Consider the following 19,278-nt stretch of genomic DNA (forward strand, 5'->3'; position numbering starts at 1 on the left):
CAAAGAAAAAGTCAAGAAACACGGCTCTAGGGGCTGGAGCGATAGCACAGCGGGTAGGGCGTTTGCCTTGCACACAGCCAACCCGGCTTCAATTCCCAGCATCCCATATGGTCCCCAGGGCACCACCAGGAGTAATTCCTGAGTGCATGAGCCAGGAGCAACACCTGTGTATCCCTAGGTTTGACCCAAAAAGCAAAAAAAAAAAAGAAACTCAGCTCTAGACATAATGATAATTTTCATCACCTAACTGTAAGAGAGGAAGTTCTCATGAGAGACCTGGAAATATAAGGAAAAAAGAGTAGTATTACCAAAGATGAGGAGAGTGTCTGAAACAACTCTGGAAACATAAAAATTATCGAATATGAACACAGGCAAAGAAACTACTGGGTGCTCTGGTGCTCTCTCAGTGTAGTATTATGCTTAACCTTTGGTTTTCAATTGAATGGGGATTTTAATAGCTTGGCCAGGGCAGAGGTTAACTTGTAGATTTTGCCCTCTGATGATGAAAATAATTCTTGCCCAGTAAAAAGGACAGTATCAAAGTTTATGGTTTATTGCCATACTGGGCATTAGCCTGGCTTGTATTTAGTCTTGCAATCTAATTCTAACATTTCTTTATTAAATTACTTATAAATAAATTTCTTGTTTTAACCAACTGATCTTAACTGACTCCCTCAAAAACTTGATGCATAATCATTTCAGATTTGCAAGAAATTTTGTTGAAAATTATCCTTAAGGGGCTGGAGAGATAGTGCAGTGGGTAGCATGTGACGGACCCACGTTCGATCTCTGGCATTACATGTGGTCCCCCAAGCCCTCCAGGAGTGATTCGTGAGCACAGAGCCAGGAATCAGCCCCTGAGCACAGCTTGTAGCTGTGTAGCTCCTTCCAAAACAACAAGAACAACAAAATCTCTTGCTTAAGTGGGCTTTAAAAAAAATACCTGGCGATGAAAATGAGAAGTTGGAATCTGGTGGAAATACAATCGTTTTTTTCCTGAACATTCATATCTAATCAAACACACATATTCTATAAATTATACAATGTATATTATTTACATAATTATACTGTATCACTGTAATCCCATTGCTCATCCATTTGCTGGAGCGGGCACCAGTAACGTCTCCATTGTGAGACTTGTTACTGTTTTTGTCATAGTGAATGATTATACTAAAGAAATTTATATTCTATGGCCTGAAATCGAAATCTGGGATTTGAAGTCCAGTGTTTCACTTGAGCCATCAAGAATTTGAAAAAAATACAAATTCTGGAGAAGGCAGCTGGGACAGAGAAGGAATCACCAGGACAAAGACAGTTGGAAATGATCACTCTGGATAAGAACTGCGTGCTGAAAACAAGTAAAGGAACAAACATGATTGTGTCATTTCTTTTTCCTTTAGGTGGTCGTTCGGGCCCATACCCAGGGACGCCAGCTGTGAAAATCTCCACTCTGGAGCTGTATAAGCCCCTCACGAGCTCGGCAGAGAGGTGGGTGGGGGATGGGTGGGAAAACTCCTTAATTCAGGCTTATACCTGAAAGTATGTTCGAGGGCTCTAGGGGCAGCTCTCTCTTGCCGCCCGCTTTCGGAGCCACTTCTCCACCCAGGATGGCTGCTGTCTTGGACGGATGAAGGAAGAACCAGGGCCAAGCTGGTTGCTGATTAGTTGCCATTTATTCAATCTCTCCTCTCTCCCAGCTCTCTCCAACCCTCTCTCTCGAACAATTTTTTTCTTCCCACTATATCTGTTTCCTCTCTCTCTCTCTCTCTCTCTCTCTCTCTCTCTCTCTCTCTCTCTCTCTCTCTCTGCTGTCTCACTCTTCTTCTCTTTCTTCTTCAATCCCCTCTCCTTCAAGCAATCCTTTTCTCCCCGAAGCCACTCTTTTTTATCCTCTCACCACGCCTCTCCATGGGAAGCGGGAAGCGTGATCAAAAAGACTTTTCCAGTCTTTGAGACCACCTGCATCCCACAAGAGCAAAACAGCCCGTGAGGTGTGTCTCTCCTTTCCTTAGACCAGCAACTTAACTAACATCTTTAATTCTCCTTCCTAATACTGACCATTCTGTATGGACACAGTAACAGACACTGTTAGGCTTGTAGGGTGACTCTCCTGGGACATCTCACCACAGACTCAGAACTACAGTGCTCAGGCCAGATCAATCATTCCTAACCCCAGCAGAGTCCAAATCTAGTTATTACCTTTTGGATCATGACAGAACTTGTCCATGACCAAGCTCTTAACTTATAGTTAAGCATTAAGGGCACTTTGGCCAGGCCCATTTCGATGCCAGCGTAGTTAGCTCACCGCTTGCCCTGGGTCCATGCAGTCCTCATGGGGACCCTGCTTTGGGAGATCTAGGAAGTAAGGGCAACTGAGGCTTAAGTCAAGAGAGCAGATGTCCATGAGGTAGATTATCTGGAGCCAATCAACTCCCAAACCACAGGCTTGCCTTTTTAACTCTTTTCCTGTATCCATACAAAAAGCAACTACTCTGAAATAGTTAACCATGCAAAGGACAGTAAGGTGAAGACAAAGACAATATTTACAAGTCAGAGTCTGATCAGGAGACAAAGGCAATTAACAGGTTCAGGGGCAATCAACAAACATAAGCTCCCAGGGGCCAGGGAGGAAGGGTGAACCAATGTTACCCTATACAGGATAACCTCTCAGTACCTGTATTTTGAATCATAATACCCCAAAGTGGGGAGTGGGGTCGGGGGGAAGAGAAAGAGAAAGGGAGAGAGGCAGAGACAGAGAGAAAAAGAAGGAAAGAGCCTGCCATAGAGGCAGGGTCGGCGGAGGTAGTGAGTGGGAAACTGGGGACACTGGTGCTGGGAAATGTACACTGGTGGAACTGCCCTTTGATTGTGGTGGGAAGGTGCTCAGTGGTGGGATTGGTGTTTGAATTACTTTTATGAAAATAAAATATACATACAATTTCTAAAAAAACGTACACTGGGGGAGATATGGGTGTCGCAACACTGTATGACTGAAACCCAACCATGATCAGCTTTGTATCTCACGGTGACTCAATTATTTTTTTTTAATTTAAAAAAATAAGAATTTGAGGGAAATAATTTACGTTTTAGTGTTATATTTATGAAACTGGGGGGAAAAATCACTATTCCTACTACAAACATTAAGAAGCTCAAAAATAGCACAGGAATCGGGCGTTAATGACTTCAAAATACACATAAGTAATGATTTTAGTTCTTTCCATCTCTATTAACACTATCATGCAGAGACCGCTACATTTTTGGGGGCGGGGGGGGTAGGGGGAAAATAACTTTTTGGTTCACACCCAGAAGTGCTCAGTGCTTACTCCCGACTCTGTGCTCAGGGATCACCCTGGAGGGCTTGGGGACCATATGGGACACTGAGGATCCGACCCAGGTTTGTGCCTTATCTGCTGTACTATCTCACCGCTCCACCCCCAGCCCCATCCTACCCTACAGCTACAATTTTTTCCATCCATCTTCCTGCATCTAAAGTTTGGTTCCTCTGGTTTACCTCAGAGGAGCCAGCAGCATTATTCTTTAAAACCGTTCCCAAGTTTTATATAATTCTCAAGTTTGAGATCAAAATTACAACACAATTAAAAGTTCCTGAAAATCTCAGAGCAGATGCTTTTCATTGCTCCAATCTTACCTTGCCGAGAGAGACAGAGAGACAGAGAAACAGAGAGAGAGGAGAAAAACAACACACTGTAACATTCCCACCTAGCAACCATTTTTGACTCTCTGGGCCTATAGTTCTGTCACAACTATTCAAAATGCCAATATAGTGAGAAAGCAGAATACACACTACATAGATACATAGATGAGTGCATCCCAATACAAATGAACCTGGATCTGCGCTAAGCAAGCACGTGACCTGCTATACTCTCTGTCCCATCCCACCATTTATTCTTTCTATATACATAATTGTCCACCATTCTAAGTTTGTGTACTGCACAAAACAGGGATTAGGCTGGATCTGGCCCGTGGGGCAGTTCGCTGATCTCTAGTCAAGTCACGCTGATTTATTTTCAGTTCCTTGAGAAACCATGTCTTCACTGCCTGTGCTTCACTCCTATAGTCTTGCTCCCTTCTGTAAACTCTACTTCAAGCCTCAACTAAACGTTAACTGCTACAGTAAGCCATCCATAAGCTCCTTGGCCTGGGTTATATCGTTCTACTAATCACAGTCATAAGACTTTTCCCTCACAGTAGTTAATAATTACAACAAGTAAATAAGTTTTTTTTTTTAATTATTAGCTTGAGATTCACCCCTCCTCCTTTGCAATGCTAGATCTATATGGGCAGGGGTCATTACAGTTTCTATCATAGCTAGAACCTATGCTAAACTGGCAGTGTCTTACATATCAAAAGTGATTAGTAAACTTTTGCTGAGCGAATATTTTCCATTTAAGACTGTAGGCAATATGAAGGCAAAAATTAAAATCATACTTATTAAGAACTGCATTCATGGCTACATGGTGTTCCTTAAATGAAAATAAAATATGCACTTGCAATAAGATCAAACTGTTACTTAAAGTTTGCTAGTTGCTGAGAAATATAGAGCGATAGCACAGCGGGTAAGGCGTTTGCCTTGCACACAGCCGACCAGGGTTCAACTCCTCGGTTTCAACTCCTCGGTCCCTCTCTCTTGGAGAGCCCGGCAAGCTACCGAGAGTATTCTGCCCACATGGCAGAGCCTGGCAAGCTCCCCGTGGCATATTCGATATGCCAAAAATAGTAAACAACAAGTCTCACAATGGAGACGTTACTGGTGTCTGCTCAAGCAAATCGATAAAAAATGGGGCAACAGTGCTATCTACAGACAGTGCTATAGAGCAGGGTGGAGAGTAGTTCAGAATACAAAACAAATGGAAATAAATCTCAGACAGAGACATTGACCAGGCAGAGTAGTTTTAAAATAGATGTAAGAAAAAGTTCAGCAGAGGTGACAACTGGAGCGGAGGTGGAAAGAAGTAGAAACACTCTCAGAAATATTCTTAGGTATGAAAGGGCTTATTTTTAACTTAACTTGAATTAAAGTTGAACAAAGGATTTTGGTTTTAGCTAACAACAGGAAAAAAACTTGAAGGTTAAAAATTTTTAGTTGAATTTTGTTGTTGTTGTTTTAGTTGAACAAAGGTTTGACTAGTCTTAGGTATAATACTGAAAAGGCGAATCCCTGCCCACAGCGGATGAGAAGCAGGTGCTCCTGTAGTCCTCAGAACATTTTACAGAACCTGGCCGAGTATTTGAGTGGGGAGTTAGAAGCATCTCCTAATGTGAGAAGGAAGGAATCTAAAGCGTGGATCAGGGAGCTGGAAGAATAGACATGAGGCCAAGGTCGAGCAGCAAAGATACAGGTTTGATTTTAACAATATCTGCGATCTAAAGTGCTTCTGATTCAAAATGAAAAGGTTCAGTTTAGATTCATTTTTTTAAAAAGCCACTCTTATGTTTTCTTTTCTTCTTTTTTTCTTTTGGGTCATATCTGGCAAGGTTCAGGGGTTCCTCCTGGCTCTGCGCTCAGGAATAGCGACTGGCATTGGCTCCTTGAGGACCATATGGGATGATGCTGGGGACTGAACTTGGGTCAGCTGAGCGCAAGGCAACTCTCCTACCTACTGTACTATCACCCCTGCCCTTCTTTATGTTTTAAAGAAAGAAAATGCTTACTATAAACATCTTTATCCTCATAAAGAAGAAAAAGAATTCGGTCCCAGTTAAACATTTAGAAAACTGAAATCTGGATTACTCTGTGATTGTGGCTAATGGTCTGTTTTAGCAGACAGGTTAGAACAAGTTTTCTCAAGACGCCTGCTCATGGCAGATGATCACATACGGTCCAGAGGTTTTTGGGCAAAACTTAAGATTTTTATTGGCAACACGGTTGACCCTTTGAACAAAACAGGTTTGAACTAAGTAGATCCACTTAGTTTTTCTTTTGGAAGGTAGGGGGCGCTAGGGGGAGATACCTGGCTGTGATGAGAGTTTACTCCTGATTCAGGAGGCCACGTAGACTGGAAATCAGACCCAATTTAGTCACATACAACACAAGTGCCTTATCTGCTAAGTGGGATCACTGGCCCTACTTAACATACTTAGAGTACTCTGTAAACACAGTACAATGCTGCAAACGTTAATCTTAACATGCTTACGGTATCTATACACAGAGTACAGTATATTCTTTTGTCATCCTTTTGATTTTCTTAACATTTTCTTTTGCTGAGTTTACCGTAAGACAATATTTAATACACACACTATGTTTATGGTAAGTAAGGCTTCCAGTCAACCCAGTGGTTAAGTTTGAGGTGTGGATAGAAATTAAACCTGGATATCTGACTGCACAAGGAAAAGACAGGGCCTTGATACCCTGAAGTCCTGTTTTGTTCATGGGTCAACTCTGTTTCTCTTTTAGGAGTTGAAAAATGTGTTTCTGAGAAATTCTTTAAGCTATTTCCACATAAGGACAGGTCTTACAAAAACAATTCAAGTAAGGTTTTTGGTATGCTGCCACTTTCACTACCATTCAATCCGTTAGATATCAAACGTGTCCTTCTTTATAGTTGATCACCAACCAATACTGAAATTTTGCAACTTGAGGAATTTTATGACAGATATTAACAGAAATCAGCCAAAACTCTCTCTCGAATTTAAGTTTAAAACACTGCTTTCTCTTCTATGCTAAGTAAAAATTTAAAAGATAAATTGCCAGATTTTCTTTCCTTAATCTTTGGATGTGTTCTACTTTGGAATATTGTGCAAGTATGACACAGATACAACCATACCAGGGAGCTGAGCTGGAGGGAATCTATGAAAAAGGGTTTCACAGTAGTAGCTGTGTTCTAATGTTGTATTTTCTTGGGACAGAAAAGGCAGTCGCCATGCTGAATTCTAGAAGCTGAATTTCATTTTTTCCAATCTGGATTATGATTAAAACGTTATATACTTTTGGTTATGACTTTTAGAGGGCCACAAGGTAAATATTACACAAAAATATCCTATCTATTCTCCAAAGAGAAGCCAAATAGAGGAATAATATCAACTTAGCAAAAAAAAAAAGTCAACTATTTCAGCCTGCTTTGAATAAATGCCATCAATATTTCTTCTCAGAAAAACAAGGCAATATTTGAACTCAGATACCTAAGATTTAAGCACTCTGCACTTAAACTAAATGATCATTAGAACTACTTAACTTTCATTCGTTTTCCATCTGTCTCACATTGGTCAACTTCCTCTAAAGTTTTCCAATAGAATCCATAAATATTAACTACACTAATAGTTATAACATATGAAAGTTATAATATATGAAAGAAGATACTAATTTAGGTAATATCTAGAGAAGAAAACTCATGAGTGCCTCTGAATTCTGCTCATCTAGACTAGAAAGCAGAAAGCCCAGTATGAATGAAACAGACTATTTTAAGTTTTGTCTGAAACATCAAACAATGGTCATCCAAATCACACTTCAGCTAAAAGCCAATATCAAAAAAAAAAAAACCTGGAAAAGTACTTGCTTTATCCCCTGAGAAAAGTAAGGAACCATCACTTATTTTCATATCTCATCGAACCAATTAATAAAGTATATTTTGTACTCATGACTACAACATATCTACAATTACCTGATTAGCTGAGGACTTCTGTAATATATGACAATACACTTCCAAGTATTATGTACAAAGAATTTTTATAAGACAATTTATAAGAACCTTATGTTGGGCTGGAGCGATAGCACAGCGGGTAGGGTGTTTGCCTTGCACACGGCCGACCTGGGTTCGAATCCCAGTACCCCATATGGTCCCCCGAGCACTGCCAGGAGTGGTTCCTGAGAGCATGAGCCAGGAGTAACCCCTGAGCATTGCCGGGTGTGACCCAAAAACCAAAAAAAAGAACCTTATGTTAACAAAAATTGATATTTAAGTCAAATCTCTATACCACTGGCAAACATAACAGGAAAACAATAGAATTCATAGAGCTCTCTAATCCACTATACTTAAGGGAGAGAATTAGGTATGTACAGATAAAAAGATATTAAAATAGATATTCTTGAAAATGCATCCAGCATTTGTTCTGTCACTCACTCCCCCTTATTTGAGAATAACAACATATATGTTCTTTCTTAAATCAGGTATAATCCGTAATACTAAAGAACTTAATTTCATAAATGAACATATGCTTTGCTTTTTCCTCGTGTTAGTTCTCTTAACACACAATTCTTTTATGCTACTGTCATAATAACTATAAAAGTTTCCCTAGACTTATTGCTTTGTTTTTATACTTCAAGGATTTTAAATCCTTCAAATGAAAAGTGACATAAAATTCAAGTACTTGATGTATTTTTGTTGAAAAATTTGACAGCAACTTCGACATCCTAAAGGAATTCAGTTTTGATATATTACTGGTTTTTATAGAAACAACAAATAACAAGTTAGCACTAGTTTTGTTGTTTTGAACTTTCACAAAAGTCTTGCAATGCTGGTTCGGTGCAAATCACTAATAAGCAATTCTAGTCTGAGTTCAAAAAGAGGAAATCAAACTGGACAGTCAGTACAATAGCGAAGGCACTTGCACGTGGCTGACCTGGCTTTGATCACTCCTGTAACATCCCCAGAACCTCCCCGGGAGTAATGCCTGAGCACAGAGCCAGGAAGTCCTGAGCACATCGGGTACGGGCCCCCAAAATTAAGGGGAAAAAATCATACCTGAAGGCAAACTAATCCTATGTCCATCTTTGAGCTTTAGACGACTTCTCTTAAATTTCCCCTTCCTCTTCTTTACGTTAGGCTTCTCCTGGTTCAACTGGAATATCATAATGTTAAGCTCCCGCTCCAGCACGTCGATCTCACGTTCCGCAAGCTGCTGCTCGCGCCGCTTTAGCAATTCTTCCTGGGACTTCTGCTGAAGGGCTGCTCGGCTCAGTTCCTCTTCCCGGGATCGCAGCTCCTGGAGTAGGATTTACAGAAGCATAACCAAGGAGGTAAAATTCCCTCTTCTAGCTCAATTACCTCCTCATTCTAGGCTGTAGGGATAACACTGGTTTGGTTTGCCCTTCCTCCCTGGCCGCTGGGAGCTGGTGTTTGTTGATTGCCCCTCAACCTGTCAAATACCTTTGTCTCCTGATCAGACTCTGACTTGGAAGTATTGTCTTTCTCTTCTCCTTACTGTCCTTTGCATGGCTAGCTATTTCAGAGCAGTTGCCTTTTGTATGGATACAGGAAGACAGTTAAAAAGACAAACCCGTGGCTTGGGAGTTGGTTGACTCCAGATAATCTACCTCATGGACATCTACTTTCTCAACTTAAGCCTCAGTTACCCTTACTTCCTAGATCCCCAAAAGCAGGGTCTCGATGAGGACTGGATAGACCCAGGGCAAGTGGTGAGCTAGCTACGATGGCATCGAAATGGACCTGGCCAAAGTGCCCTAATGCTTAACTATAAGTTAAGAGCTTGGTCATGGACAAGTTCTGTCATGATTCAAAAGGTAGTAACTAGATTTGAACCCTGCTGGGATTAGGAATGATTGATCTGGCCTGAGCACTGTAGTCTGAGTCTGTGGTGAGATATCCCCAGGAGAGTTACCCTACAAGCCTAAAAGTGTCTGTTACTGTGTCCATACAGAATGGTAAATATTAGGAAGGAGAATTAAAGATGTTAGTTAAGTTGCTGGTCTAAGGAAAGGAGAAACACCTTAATGGCTGTTTTGCCCTCTGTGGGATGCAGGTGGTTGGGAAGACTGGAAAAAAACATGTTGATCACACTTCCAGGGGGGGAGGCGTAGTTGGGGAGGTGCGGTTGGGAGAAGAAAAAGAGCAGCTGCTAGGAGGAGAAGGAAGGTTGCTGCCGGGGTAGAGAGAGGAAGGAGAGACAGACAGACAGTTACAGAGAGACAGAAGATGACGGGAGACACCAAGATAGAGAGCAGGCTGAGAGCTGAGGGTGAGAGTGGCTGGGGTGATTGGAGAGAAGTCATGGAGACAGTTGTAGAGCGAGTTAGAGAGAGGGTTGGAGAGAGCTGGGAGAGATGAGAGATTGAATAAACGTCAGCTGACCAGCTTGGCCCTCGTTCTTCCTTTGTCCGTCCAAGGCATCAGCCGTCCAGGTGGAGAAGCGGCTGGAGAGCACTGAACATGGGCGGCAAGAGAGAGCTGCCTGGAAAGCCCTAGAACGTCTGTTAATGTGTAATCCCCGAGCGAAGGAGTTTACACAGCTCCTTGCAGAGGGGTTTTCCCAGCCCAGGGAGTTTTCTTTCACACTATGCCCCATAGAGGAGTTCTCTACAGTCGAGAGAGTCAGCACTGAGGTTAAGTTCTCATCACACCATCAACTTAAGCTAAAACTGAAGCCTTTTGTGCAGGCCTTTTCTCTTTTAGCTTTATCATTTCAAAGATGCATCCATGTTAAGTCCGACTTTTAACATTTAGTTTTCTTGTCTCGTCCCTACCCTTTATAATCGCCAAACGTATACAATTATATGAACACAGAGCAATGAAAGACAAATATGAACGAAAGGATAATTATTTTGGTTATAAATGACTACATATGTGTTTTTGACTTAGAGGTTTCACTGGGGTATTTAAATTTTTGCTCTGAGGACCAAGGGCATGGTTCAAAAGAATGAAGCACATGCCCTGCCCGGGGCGTCCCTAGGATGAAGCACGGGCCACACATTGTTTCCTAAGTGATGCCCTGAACACCAAGTTAGGTGTATGGCATAAAAACAAACCAAAATAATAATTTTCTTTGAGAAAAAAAATCCTGCTGGAAAGACTAAGAAAAAAGATAAAATTAACGTGTCAACTGAAGGTTCCTTAAAAATAAAAATGAGACATTGCTAAGATTATTCATTGTTGCACTGTCATCCCGTTGCTCATCCATTTGCTTGAGCGGGCACCAGTAATGTCTCCATCGTGAGGCTTTGTTCTTACTGTTTTTGGCATATCAAATACACCACGGGTAGCTTGCCAGGCTCTGCCGTGGGGGCGGGTTACTCTCGATAGCTTGCCGGGCTCTCCGAGAGGGACGGAGGAATCGAACCCAGGTCAGCTGTGTGCAAGGCAAACGCCTTACTCGCTGTGTGATCGCTCCAGCTAAGATTATTATCTCAAGGAAAATATATTTATTTACACAGACCTTTTCAGGATCCTATCAATGGCCAGAAAATATCACTTGGACCGGGGACACCACGCAAAGGGTTGAAGCCGCTTCTTCGAAGGGAGACACAGTTTCACTCCTGGCACCTGGCGGCCTCCAGTGCCCTGCCTAAAACCCTCATGAATTAACTAACCGAAGTCTCTGTTATGATACCAATTAAAGAAAAATTTCCCCTTGCTTTTTGCATTGTTAGAAGTATTCAACTTGTAAGAAATAGAAAAAAAAATCAATGAATACAGGGGGGATGTTTACCTTACTAGAAAAAAAATTATTTAATAGTAAAACTAAGAGGTTTTCTTGTCTTCTTGATGTACTGCTGGTTTTGTGGTTTTGTGTATTATTCTTAAAACGCAACTCCATCCTTATTTTTTTAAAAGATGGTATTCTTTATCAGAACCATATTCCTCTTTAGTGATAAACTATTCTGTCTCCTATATCATACTGCTACTAAATCAAACGCTCAAATTTCCCTGTTCCAGGTAAATTTAATCATAAAATACACTAATGCTGAAATCTCTGTTAGAAAGAAATATTCCCCACAAATTCTGGGCTATGCGCTTTAGAGCAACAAGTGCTCAAAATGTTATAAGCTCCAGATTTCATAATCTCAAAACATCTCAAGATTTCATCATTTAAGTTTATTATAGTTTGCACAGGTCCTTCAAACATACAGATGCATAAAATACATTGTAATATGGAAGCTCACCAAAGAAACTAAGCCGCCAAACGAAAATGACAAGGCCCTTCTCTAGCCACACAATTATAAAAAAAAAGGTAAGAAATACACAGAAAAAAAAATTCGCCACAAATAACCAAAATGCTCTTGAAGACAATGAGGTCTAAAAACAAAATTGAGCCAAGCGATAGTACAGTGGGACGGGTGCTTGCCTTGCACCTGGCTGGCTCAGATTTGATCCCCAGCCTCTGTGGGCCATGGCTCATGCATTCCTGAGCAGAGAGCTGGGAGTAAGCCCTGAGCACCGCTAAGTGTGCCCCCCCTCAAACCAAACCAAAATAAAATATTAATAAATAAGTAAAAATATGTATTTACTCAGATCAAACCAATTTTGCATGTATGGTTATTCTACCAAATATGGTTGGAATTGTTTTTGACACATTCTTTAAATTCATTTTTCTACACACAGTTCCCCCAAATGATCTCTACCGGGAGTAGACCCTAACTACATTTGGGTGTGATCCCCTAAAAGCCAAAAAGAAAATAAAGTCATTTCTCTAAAAAAAATTTCATAAAATCTAGGAGAAATCAGACAAATTGGCATTCAAATAATTCCTACTAATAGGTACCAGCTGATTGTTATGGAGAAGATTTCTTTATTATACGGAGTCAGATTAAATTATTTATTATTCAAAATGAAGAAAATGAAGAAAATGTACATGTTAAAAAAAATTCTGGAGCCTATACTGAACTCGAGTTGGAAGAAGCAAGTCAGGTCTCAAAATATAGGGTTACGACCCAAAGGAACCAGGATAGCTGAGAAAGCTGCGTGCGCATCAGAAGTTTGAGCTTTGAAATGGTAGATGACAGTTTAAGGGAACATTTTGAGAAATGGGGACATTGACATATTGTGCGGTGACTAGAGACCCTAAATATTTGTGACTTAGTCATGCGCTGAAGAGATGGATACAGCAATTTGTAATCGATCACATGAGGTGGATGGTGTGTAGTGGTACCAGAGATCTGTTTCTAGGCAGAATTCTGTAACGCCTGGTGCCCATCCAACAGTGAAGAGCATTTTTTGTTGGATGCATTAAAGAATATACAGAATAGAATTTGAGACACTACTTTGAAAAGTATGGCAAAACTGGAACCACAGAAGTCATGGAAGATGGGAAGAGTGGAAAGGGGGGTTCTGCTTTTACAACTTTTGATGGTCATGACAGTTGATAACATTGTTCAGAAAAACCGCACTATTATTAGGCATAACTGTTAAGTGAAAAAGGACCTTTTGTTTTTTCTTTTTGGGTCACACCTGGCAATGCACAGGGGTTACTCCTGGCTCTGCACTCAGGAATTACCCTTGTCGGTGCTCAGGGGACCACATGGGATGCTGGGATTCGAACCCAGGTTGGCCGAGTGCAAGGCAAATGCCCTACCCGCTGTGCTATTGCTCCAGCCCTGAAAAAGGACCTTTTTAAACAGGAAATGTAGTCTGCTGGATCACAAATGAGTCATGGATATGGCAACTTGATGGGTTGTGGCGACAATTTTGGAGATGGCGGAGGAGACTTTGACCACGGTGGAAACATTGGTGGGAGAGGAGGGTATGGTGGCGGCAGCAGAAGTAGCTATGGAGGAGGAGATGACGGCAATAATGACGGAGGTCCATATTAGAGCAGTAGAGGCGTCTACGGTAGTGAAGGACCGGGTTATAGAAACCAAAGTGATGGATATGGTAGAGACAGTGGAGGAGACGATGGTTACAACCAAGGAGTAAATTTCAGTGATATTAACTCTGGTGGTGGTGTGAACTATGACAATGGACAACAGCAATCAAATTATAGGCCCATAAGAGGGAGAGTTCTAGTGGAAGCAGCTCACAGTCCCAATGGTGGTAGTGGCTTTGAGAGCAGGGAGTTCCAAAAACTCAGAAAAGAGCTACAGTTCTCAGCAGGAGAGAAAACGAGGAGTTGGGAGGAAAGCTGCGGGTGACTTTGAGAGAGTTACCCAACATGCATTAGAGGAAGTATGAAAATATGCCACCGTCAGAAAAGAGGAAACCCTTCTTGTTAGGACTGCCATTAGCCACAGTTTGCAAAAGTGCAGCTATTGATTAATTCAATGTAGTGTCAATTAGATGTAAGCTTTTACTTTTGCTTTTTTTCAGGTACACTGGCCTGTAAATTGTGATAGTGGAACCAGGAAAAATTTATTATTATTATAATTAATTATTATTATTATTATTATTATTATTATTTGCTTTTGGGGTCACACGCAGCCATGCTCGGGGGTTACTCCTGGTTCTGCACTCAGGAATTACTCCTGGCAGTACTCAGGGGACCATATGGGATGCTGGGAATCGAACCCATGTCGGCCGCATGCAGGGCAAACGCTCTACCTGCTGTACAATCACTCCGGCTCAAAATTAAGAAATTTTTAACTTAAAAAAAATTGATGAGGGGTGTGCAAAGCAATAGTACAGTGGGTAGGGTGCTTGCCTTTAATGCAGCTGACCCAAGTTCAATCCCAGGCACACCCTGTGGTCTCCCTGGCCCAGCCAGGAGTGATCCCTGAGCACAGTGCTAGGAGTAAGTTCTGAGCACCACTGGAAATGACCCAAAAATTAAATGAACAGAAACAAAACTCTGGAATCTGATTGAACCAGTGGCTTTTTCTAACAAGTTTTTTCTAATTAAATATTTAACTTAAGTGTGTGTCTGGAGGCTGATTATTTCCAGTCAACTTCCAGTTCCTTCCTTCCTTCCCTCCCCCGCCCTCCTTTTTCTTTTAAAATTGAATCACTGTGAGATAGAGCATTACAAAGTGTTCATGACTGGGTTTTCAATTATACAGTATACCAACACCCATCCCTCCACCAGTGTACATTTCCTCTAATTCATTACTGTCTGACCTTTCGTTAAGATATTACTTTTCAGTGGTATTGATACCAATTCAATTAGCTACTGTGAAATGAAATGGCCTGAGGGATAGATAAAGGAAACAAATTCAACTGGTTATTCTGTATATTACTACTGCAGTAACTGAGTAAGAAATAATTTCTCATTTTTAATTCCAGGGCCCAAGCTAAATGTGAGTCCCTTGTAATATATTTGTAATATATATATTTTTTAAAAATCATTTGCCCATCACTTTATAAAAGAAAAAAAATAAGGTCAAAAAGAATAAAGCTAAAGGATTATTCTTTCTGAATGAAATTTAAAATATTCAAAAGGAAAGGGGATGGGAAAAAAAGGGGATTATAAGAACCTACTTTGAATACTTTGAAATCATGACCCTCATACAAAAAACTATTTGGTTCCTGAGATTAGAAAGCAGTAATATTTGTTTAATTGCTTGGCACAGACTATCCAAGTAATGGCAAATCCTGATTCTGGCAGTAGATGTTAATTATTAACAGAGGCATGCCTTCACATAGTGGTTCCAACACAGGTGCATACAACCAACACACAAGACAGACACAGAGATAAGAAACCAGGAATTTATGGAGAAACCGGTATCTCTGAAGGCTGCAGTTTACTGAATAACACAGAGCACAGCCAAGTTACTGACCATTAATTTCAAGTCTGAGGCCTCCCACCTTAGCAATCAGTGAACAAGAAAGCAAGATAGAGCATGTAAATTGTACATTTTACTGCATACAAAAAAAAGCAATCAGAAATCTCAGCAGAAAAATTTATTGAAAATTTTTTCATTATAAATCAAAAGCTTACACGATACCACAAATGCCCATATTTCAAGGAACACTGAACCAAAAAAATCATACAAAAAGCAAAAGCAAAGACACTGCTAAAGGATAGTTCAAAACTCAATACGGTGCCAGAGGGGTAGTACAGCAAGTAAGGGACTCGCCTTGCATGAGGCCAACCCGGGTTCAATACCCGTCATCCCACATGGTCCCCTGACCCCTGTCAAAGTGATGCCTGCGTGCAGAGCCGAGAGTAAGTCAGCGTGGTGTGGCACAAAAGCAAAATAAAACAAATAAAAAACCAAAACAAAACCAAAGAAACTCTATCCAATGAATAATAAATGACTACAAACCTCAAAATGAATAATAACTATTTTTCATGCCTTTTTATCCACATGCAATAATTATTAACTCATTGAATGTACCTCTATCAATTTTACAAAAAAAGTATCAGTAATTTTGAATAATTTTGAATACTATAAAATAATAGTTTTTGAAAGTTTTTTTTTTGAAAAACCATTTCCAAGTTTTGGATTGTGCTTTCAAGTTTTCTTTTTCCCTAAAAATCCTTTCTTAAAATCTTTTTTATTTTTTTCTGTTAAACATCTTGTTTTAGAATTGTTAAGCCAATTTGGGAAAGTTACATTTTTTTTTAAGTCGACAACTTTTCTCTATCATTTATTAAGAGTGTGGGTTTCCGAGAAACACATCAATAGCATTACTGATAGGAATCCTTCAAAGAGCTGCAGGATTTACACAGTAATCCAGTCAGTCATTTTCAAGCATAACTACTCGGAGCCCGGTTTCCCCAGTGCCTGGGCCAGGGAACTGCGGTGGCTGCCAGTACCTGCCCCAGTTTCAATCAAAGCCACCACTCCCTTTGTTCTAAGGCTAACACTTAGCGCTGATTGAACCCCGACAGTAAGGAACAGGCACTGCTCTGAGCACTTTCTGTTTAAGCTTTCCACCGCCCCTGAGGGAGACAGCACTCAGAGAGAGACTGTGAAGTTCAACGACGATTAAGATGCACAGAGAGAACAGATCAACAAGCGATAGTGCCCCTGGTACAACCAGGCTGTCTGGTTTGGCTTAAACCACTTCACTAGACTTTGGCATTCTGCTAACGATTTAATATTTTGTTTAAAGGGGGGTGTGTCTGTTATTGGTGTGTTTTTTTTGTTTTGGATTATTTACATTTTTTTTTAAAGAATCTACTTTAGTAGGTTTGGAGTCCTTGAGAAGAAAGAGAACAGCTGAAGAAGCAGCATGGCTAGACAGCTCTGAAGACTAGCAATCAGCTGCTGCAGAAACCCCACTGTAATCCCTGGAGCATTCACCAGAGTCCTATTTTTGAACTCCAAGACAACATGAAACACATTTCCTCCCTTATCTCCCTGAAATTTCTTCCATTCGTTGTCTAAGTGAAGCGTTTGTACTACTACCATCTCACACGCCTCTACTCACACCACCCATTCTGCAGCCATTCTTGTCCTTTGCTCAAATCTCCAAGCCCTTCTGTGTCTTACCAGCTCTAGAAAACTTGGTGCCTATGGCCAAGCTGTGAGTAGTCATATATCACTGTGCAAATGATCTGAATAGAGTCAAACAGAAGTATCTGTTCTTAAAATATGAATTTCATTTACTTGTTAGCAGTGCCAAGGTCTAAGGGTGCGGTTTGCTGTTTCAGAATTTTTTAATGTATACAACACTGAAAAAAAATATAAAGGAAGGGAATAAAATATCTCATTAAGTCTACTAACTCACAAAAAATAATGTTAGGTGTTAAGGGAAAAAAACTTTAGTAGCCTGAAGTCATTTTCTTCTATATTTTATCTTTAATAATTCTTTTGTGGGCTGGAGCGATAGCACAGCAGTAGGGCGTTTGCCTTCCACGCAGCCGACCTGGGTTCCTCTGCCCCTCTTGGAGAGCCAGGCAAGCTACCTAGAGTATCTCGCCCGCATGGCAGAGCCTGGCAAGCTCCCCGAGGCGTATTTGATATGCCAAAAACAGTAACAACAAGTCTCATTATGGAGACGTTTCTAGTGCCCGCTCAAGCAAATCGATGAGCAACGGGATGACAGTGACAGACACAATGAATTCTTTTGTTTGTTTTGGGGTCACACCTGGCAGTGCTCAGGACTCTGCACTCAGGGATTACTCGTGGCAGGTTCATGAGACCTTATGGGATGCTGGGGATTGAACCCGGGAGGAATACATGCAAGGCAAACACTCCTCCCAGCGTACTATAACTAAGGCCTCACATCTTTAATAATGTTGAATTGAAAATACTTCAAATATGCTGCAATAAGAGAATAATTTATGCAATCACCATCCATATTTAACAGATGATACTTTTTTTTACCATGCTCTATTTCAGATGTAAAATATTATGAGTATCACACGCTAATGTTAAATTCTCCCTCTTCATATCTGCTGTTCTTTCATTCTAGTTTTTGGGAGAGTGGGGGTTTCCCAGCAGTGGTGGGGGACTACTAGGGCTATCTCATGAGAACTGAAGAGTAGACCCCCCGACATGGCCAGGTGTGCACGCCAGTATTACACACATACACATATTTTCCCCCAGGTATGCATTCCAGTATACATACACACACTTATATATCCTTAACCCAGGATGCATTCCAGTATATACAGACACACACTTATTTCCCCTCTCTATACTTTTTGTACATGTGTACAGCATTGTTTATTATGTTTACAAACTTATAAAAGTGGCATATAATATATTCTTCTGGGATGTACTTTTTCCATGCAAAAGTAGGTTTGAATTCTATATGTGCTGGAATATGTAGTTAGATTTCATTTCTGAGTTTCTAGCATAAGATTTCACTACATGGATATGCAATATTTTAAGCACCCATTCCCCTATTAATAGATATTTGGGTTGTTTCTAGTTTCTCACTATTTCTAGCAATGCTTGATTAAGTGCTCAGCTTCCTTTTGCACATGTTAGGAGTTTCTCAAAAATATGTAAGTAGGGACCAGGAAAATAGCTCAGAGGGATAGCAGTATACGTTTTAGATGCCAAAGACGAAAACTAGAAGCAACCCAAATGTACATGTACATGTACAAATGTCAGAGCGTCATGCATGACACACACATGCCTTATTCGCAGCCAACCAGGGTTAAATCCCTAGAATCTCATATGGTTCCCCGAGCACCACCAAGAGTTATTCTTGAGTGCTGAGCTACAAGTAAGCCCTAAGCATTGTCATTTATGGCCCAACCCACCACCACGCCCCTCTCCCAGAAAAGGAAGAAAGAAAAAGGAAAGTAATCTGTGGTCAGGGGAGATCTTTCAAAGGATTGGGACATATGCTTTGTATGCATGAACTAAGTTTCAATCCTCAGTACCTATGGTCCTCGAACACTACTAAGTATGGCAAAAAACAGATAAAATAGGGGCCAGAGAGATTTGACAGGGGTTAAGGTGTTTCCTTTGCACACAGCTGACTATGGTTTGATCCTCAGCAGAATATATGGTCCCACAAAACACCACCAGGAGTGATCCTTGAGCACAGATTTTGAAGTAAGTCTTTCCTGAGCATCACCAGGTATGGCCCAAACCCTATCACCCATCCAAAAATCAAGAGACAATTTGTATCTGGGACAATACCTTTGACTGGTGCTCTCAATTCTCAATTCAGCAGGAGTAAACTATCCAAGGATAGAATTTGGACTTAATGATGTCTTGGTATGAGGCATAGTATAATATGTGCATGTATT

At 40.8% G+C, this 19,278-nt stretch overlaps 1 protein-coding gene across 1 annotated transcript in view; it reads right to left on the reverse strand.

Annotated features, from left to right (window-relative positions):
• Positions 1–19,278, reverse strand: part of MAP3K21 (mitogen-activated protein kinase kinase kinase 21) — a 73,246-nt gene that overhangs the window by 16,730 nt on the left and 37,238 nt on the right. Inside the window, exon 5 of the mRNA XM_004620327.3 lies at positions 8,700–8,940. Coding sequence (XP_004620384.3) covers positions 8,700–8,940 — 241 coding nt within the window. The remainder of the gene's footprint in view (positions 1–8,699; positions 8,941–19,278) is intronic.

The sequence above is a fragment of the Sorex araneus genome, chromosome 9 (genome assembly GCF_027595985.1).
Source record: "Sorex araneus isolate mSorAra2 chromosome 9, mSorAra2.pri, whole genome shotgun sequence".
NCBI classification, from domain to species: domain Eukaryota; kingdom Metazoa; phylum Chordata; class Mammalia; order Eulipotyphla; family Soricidae; genus Sorex; species Sorex araneus.